The following is a 4,403-nucleotide window of genomic DNA, read 5'->3' on the forward strand; positions in this document are numbered from 1 at the left end:
GCTCCAGTGTGAATGAAAGTTCGCGCGAAAATTTTTTTCCTATACAGCATATAAGGTCGTGACTTGAATCGTCAAAGTTTTTTCGGCTCTGTGCTAGGAGTTTGGGGTTGCACTCAGTCTAGTGAGGAGAACGACCAGTGCCAGCATTACCAGTGTAAAAAGATAGGTGATATGAGTAGATGAGATACAATAGTAAAGGAAGCACTTAGAAATGCTGTGATACCTACAAAAGTTGAGAAGAATCTCTCTGCTTTAGCACACTAAATTCATGATTCGATTGAACTTTTTTCATTTTTCCAGGACTTTGGTGTCGAGCGCTACCGTATTCCCGAGGCAGTGTTTGATCCAAACATTGCCAACATGCAGCCAGGCTCGGGCATAGTGGGGGCTAGTCACATTATCTACTCGAGTGTCAGCATGTGTGATGTAGACATTAGACCGGCCCTGTACAACAGTGTTATAGTGACGGGAGGCAATTCTTTTATTCAGGTAAGATGAGATTACCACGCCTGAGACGATTTTTGGACGAATTAAGCATCATTACTTTTTATAGCCTTTATTTATAGGGAACCTATACCAACCATGCATTCAGAAAGTATTGTAAATTGTAAGTAATCGGACCACATTTTCAAAATCGGGAAATGTGTGGAAACATCCGTTTTAGGGTACCCCAAGTCTAAAAAAAAAAACTCATTTTTAGCCCATGATCTGCACCTATGTTCTTAGGCACTTTCTCCCTTAGCTTTCTTTTATATACATTCAGGGCTTACATTAAAATATTTTGAGAATGGTTTGTCATAGAGAATTAAAATTTTGGATGTTCCAAGGCCGCGACTGTAACAAATTTGAGTGTACTAACACTACTAATGTTTCACTTCATTCTTCCTCACAGGTCCACAGATCATTAAAATTTTGTATGTTCTAAGGATTTGATTGTAACAAATTTGACTGTACTAACACTACTAATGTTTCACTTCATTCTTCCTCACAGGTCCACAGATCATTAAAATTTTGTATGTTCTAAGGCAGGGTTGTCCAACCTTTTGACTGTACGAACCATGCCTTCATAAAGTATTGTAAATTGTAAGTAATCAGACCACATTTTCAAAATCGGAAAATGTGTGGAAATATCCGTTTTAGGGTACTCATTTTTAGCCCATGATCTGCACCTATGTTCTTAGGCACTTTCTCCTTTAGCTTTCTTTTACATACATTCAGGGCTTACATTCAATATTTTGAGAATGGTTTGTCATAGAGCATTAAAATTTTGGATGTTCTAAGGCCGCGACTGTAACAAATTTGACTGTACTAACACTACTCATGTTTCACTTCATTCTTCCTCACAGGTCCACAGATCATTAAAATTTTGTATGTTCTAAGGCAGGGTTGTCCAACCTTAGGGCACCCGAGGGCCGCAAGAGACCAAGGTAGAGAGTTGGCGGGCCGCAAAATTCGCGGGCCGCAAAAATGAGCTCGCGGGCCGCGGGTTGGACAAGCCTGTTCTAAGGATTTGATTGCAACAAATTCGACTGTACTCACGTTTCATTTGATTTGTTCCAGGGTTTCCCAGAGCGTCTGAACCGGGACCTGAGTGTTCGGATCCCGGCCAGCATGAAACTCAAACTGATCTCCGCCAACGGGTCCGCTGAGCGGCGGTTTGGTGCGTGGATCGGGGGTTCGATTCTCGCCTCGATAGGCACATTCCAGCAGATGTGGATATCGAGTCAAGAGTACGAGGAGGGGGGCAAGGGACAGGTCGATAGGAAGTGTCCGTAAATATATCCCCCCCTGGTCTTCCGCGCACCCTCCGCGACTGGAATTTACAGGCGAACCTGGATAATTGAGAACACTAGTTATGTAACTTCCGGTGGGGGGGGGGAAGAAAAAAAATCGAGATATTTCCCCCTCAAATCCACATTATAAAGGAGCGTCCATACTTTGGTTGAGGGACATTGCCCTAAATACGTTCAGACTATATGTATGCAACTTTTTTTTCCATTCCAGCAGAATCCTACTTTATAATAATGTGTTCTAGTGTCTAGGCTAGACGATGCCGATCGACTTGGGTCAAGGGGGAAAAATAAAAAATCTTAAATTTGAAAAATTTCAAGAAAAGAAGAATGACAGACAGACAGAGTGACAGACGACACCGAAGCGAATACAATAGTCCGTCCCTTATACCTTTTTATTACTATTGTAATAATAAAGGAAGGACGGACTAAAAATGTATTACAAATCCGCTCCCTTTAGTTCTCAATTACTCAGGTTTGACTGTACCTGTAAGATCAACAGATTATATTGGAGGTTTTAACAGACATTCTGAATATGTATTACTGATCTCTCTTCTCCTCTCTCCCTCCCCTCCCCCCTACCTCCCTATCTTTCTCTTTCCCTCCCCTCCCTAAATGTGTATACTTTCCATTTTCTTGGTTCAGATTAGAATCATCCCAGTCTCTACAACTTTGTAAATATCTATGTAAATAGGAATATCTCTTATTGTGGATGACTAAGTTTTTGATGATAATATCTAGATTTTATTTTTTCTTTTGGATTCTATAGAAAACGAAAATAATTATTCAAAGAAAATCAGGATTTTTGTTGAATCTCATTTTTACCTGTGTAAACAGGTTAAAAATGTTTTCCAATTCAAAATATGTACTGGAGAGATTGACAACACTGGCTTTTTGTTAGTTTAAACTTGAATTTTTTAAATTGATCGAACAAATGTGTATTACCATCTCTTATCTCATTGGTCAACAGTTGATAGAAGTGGCTAACAACATCCTCTATGACTTAAGATTTTCTGGATTTTATACTTTTCATTCTTTTATTTAAAAACGAGTGTAAATAATACCAATGTCTCTGATTTTCTTTTTAAAAATTGATCGAACAAATTTGTATTACCATCTCTTATCTCATTGGTCAACAGTTGATAGAAGTGGCCAATTAGATAACAACATCCTCTATGACTTAAGATTTTCTGGATTTTATACTTTTCATTCTTTTATTTAAAAACGAGTGTAAATAATACCAATGTCTTAATATGATGATTTCATAAAATGTTCAACTTTTTTCGATAAACTTTATTTTTAGGTGAAATTTTCAGAAATCCATCCGAACTTTCAAAGATCACTGTGGGGACTTTGTTTTAAAACGGGAAAATTATTTTTCGTCGTGTTATTTCGCTCTCGTAATATTCACTCAAATCTTTTTGTCCACCTAGTAGGTGTGTATTCTTTAAAAGTTTCAGCCTGAGAAACGATTCAAAAGTTTTGGACATATCTATAGTGTAGTTGTTTGTCATTAAAACTTTTGAATGGTTTGGGTTAGGATGGAATTTTTGAGGAATTGTGTGCTAAGATTTTTATGCACTCTTCTACATTTTTGAGGGCTATTTTTTGATACCACTAAAGTACTAGATGCCGTAGTTGTTTGTCATTAAAACTTTTGAATGGTTTGGGTTAGGATGAAATTTTTGAGGAATTGTGTGCTAAGATTTTTATGCACTGTTCTACATTTTTGAGGGCTATTTTTTGATACCACTAAAGTACTAGATGCTTACATTACAAACAAAATAAATACCTATACGAATAATATATACCTATACGGATGAAATAAATACGAATTTTCAAATTTTCATACGAATAGCCAAGTAGGGAAAAAAATGTATATTTAAAAACTGTACTGGGAAAAACATAGAGAATTATCTACAATAATTCTACACTGCTTCACAGGAAATGGAGACGGAGAGAACAACATAAAACTGTACTCTATCATACATTATCATAATAAATAAATTTTACATTTCAATCCGCGACACAAGATTTATAGAGCAGAAATAACACCGGGTACAAAAACATTCTCACTTCCCAGCAATGTTCACAGAGTTTTTTTTTTCCTATTTCAAAAAATTAAAATAAAAACCTTCCCAGCGATGTTCATGAAGTTTTTTCCTATTTAAAAATAAAAACATTAGGTACGTTCATAGCAAAATGCACCAGCATTGCACGAAGTTTTTTTCTCCTACGAAAAAACACAACATATTGCTTAAAAAAGAAAGAAAAAAAAAAAAAAAAAAAAAAAAAAAAAACGGGAAAAACATAGAGAATTATCTACACTGCTTCACAGGAAATGGAGACGGAAAGAACAACATAAAACTGTACTCTATCATACATTATCATAATAAATAAATTTTACATTTCAATCCGCGACACAAGATTTATAGAGCAGAAATAACACCGGGTACAAAAACATTCTCACTTCCCAGCAATGTTCACAGAGTTTTTTTTTTCCTATTTCAAAAAATTAAAATAAAAACCTTCCCAGCGATGTTCATGAAGTTTTTTCCTATTTAAAAATAAAAACATTAGGTACGTTCATAGCAAAATGCACCAGCATTGCAC

At 36.2% G+C, this 4,403-nt stretch overlaps 1 protein-coding gene across 1 annotated transcript in view; it reads left to right on the plus strand.

The window, feature by feature from the left end:
* LOC103511245 (actin-like protein 6B) overlaps positions 1-2,351 on the plus strand; it is a 4,563-nt gene extending 2,212 nt beyond the window's left edge. Inside the window, 2 exon segments of the mRNA XM_008475964.3 lie at positions 145-489; positions 1,561-2,351. Of these exon segments, the coding sequence (XP_008474186.1) occupies positions 145-489; positions 1,561-1,776 (561 nt within the window). The 3' untranslated portion in view covers positions 1,777-2,351.
* Positions 2,352-4,403: the final 2,052 nt, after the last annotated feature.

Source organism: Diaphorina citri, unplaced genomic scaffold (assembly GCF_000475195.1).
Source record: "Diaphorina citri unplaced genomic scaffold, Diaci psyllid genome assembly version 1.1 scaffold693, whole genome shotgun sequence".
NCBI lineage: Eukaryota > Metazoa > Arthropoda > Insecta > Hemiptera > Psyllidae > Diaphorina > Diaphorina citri.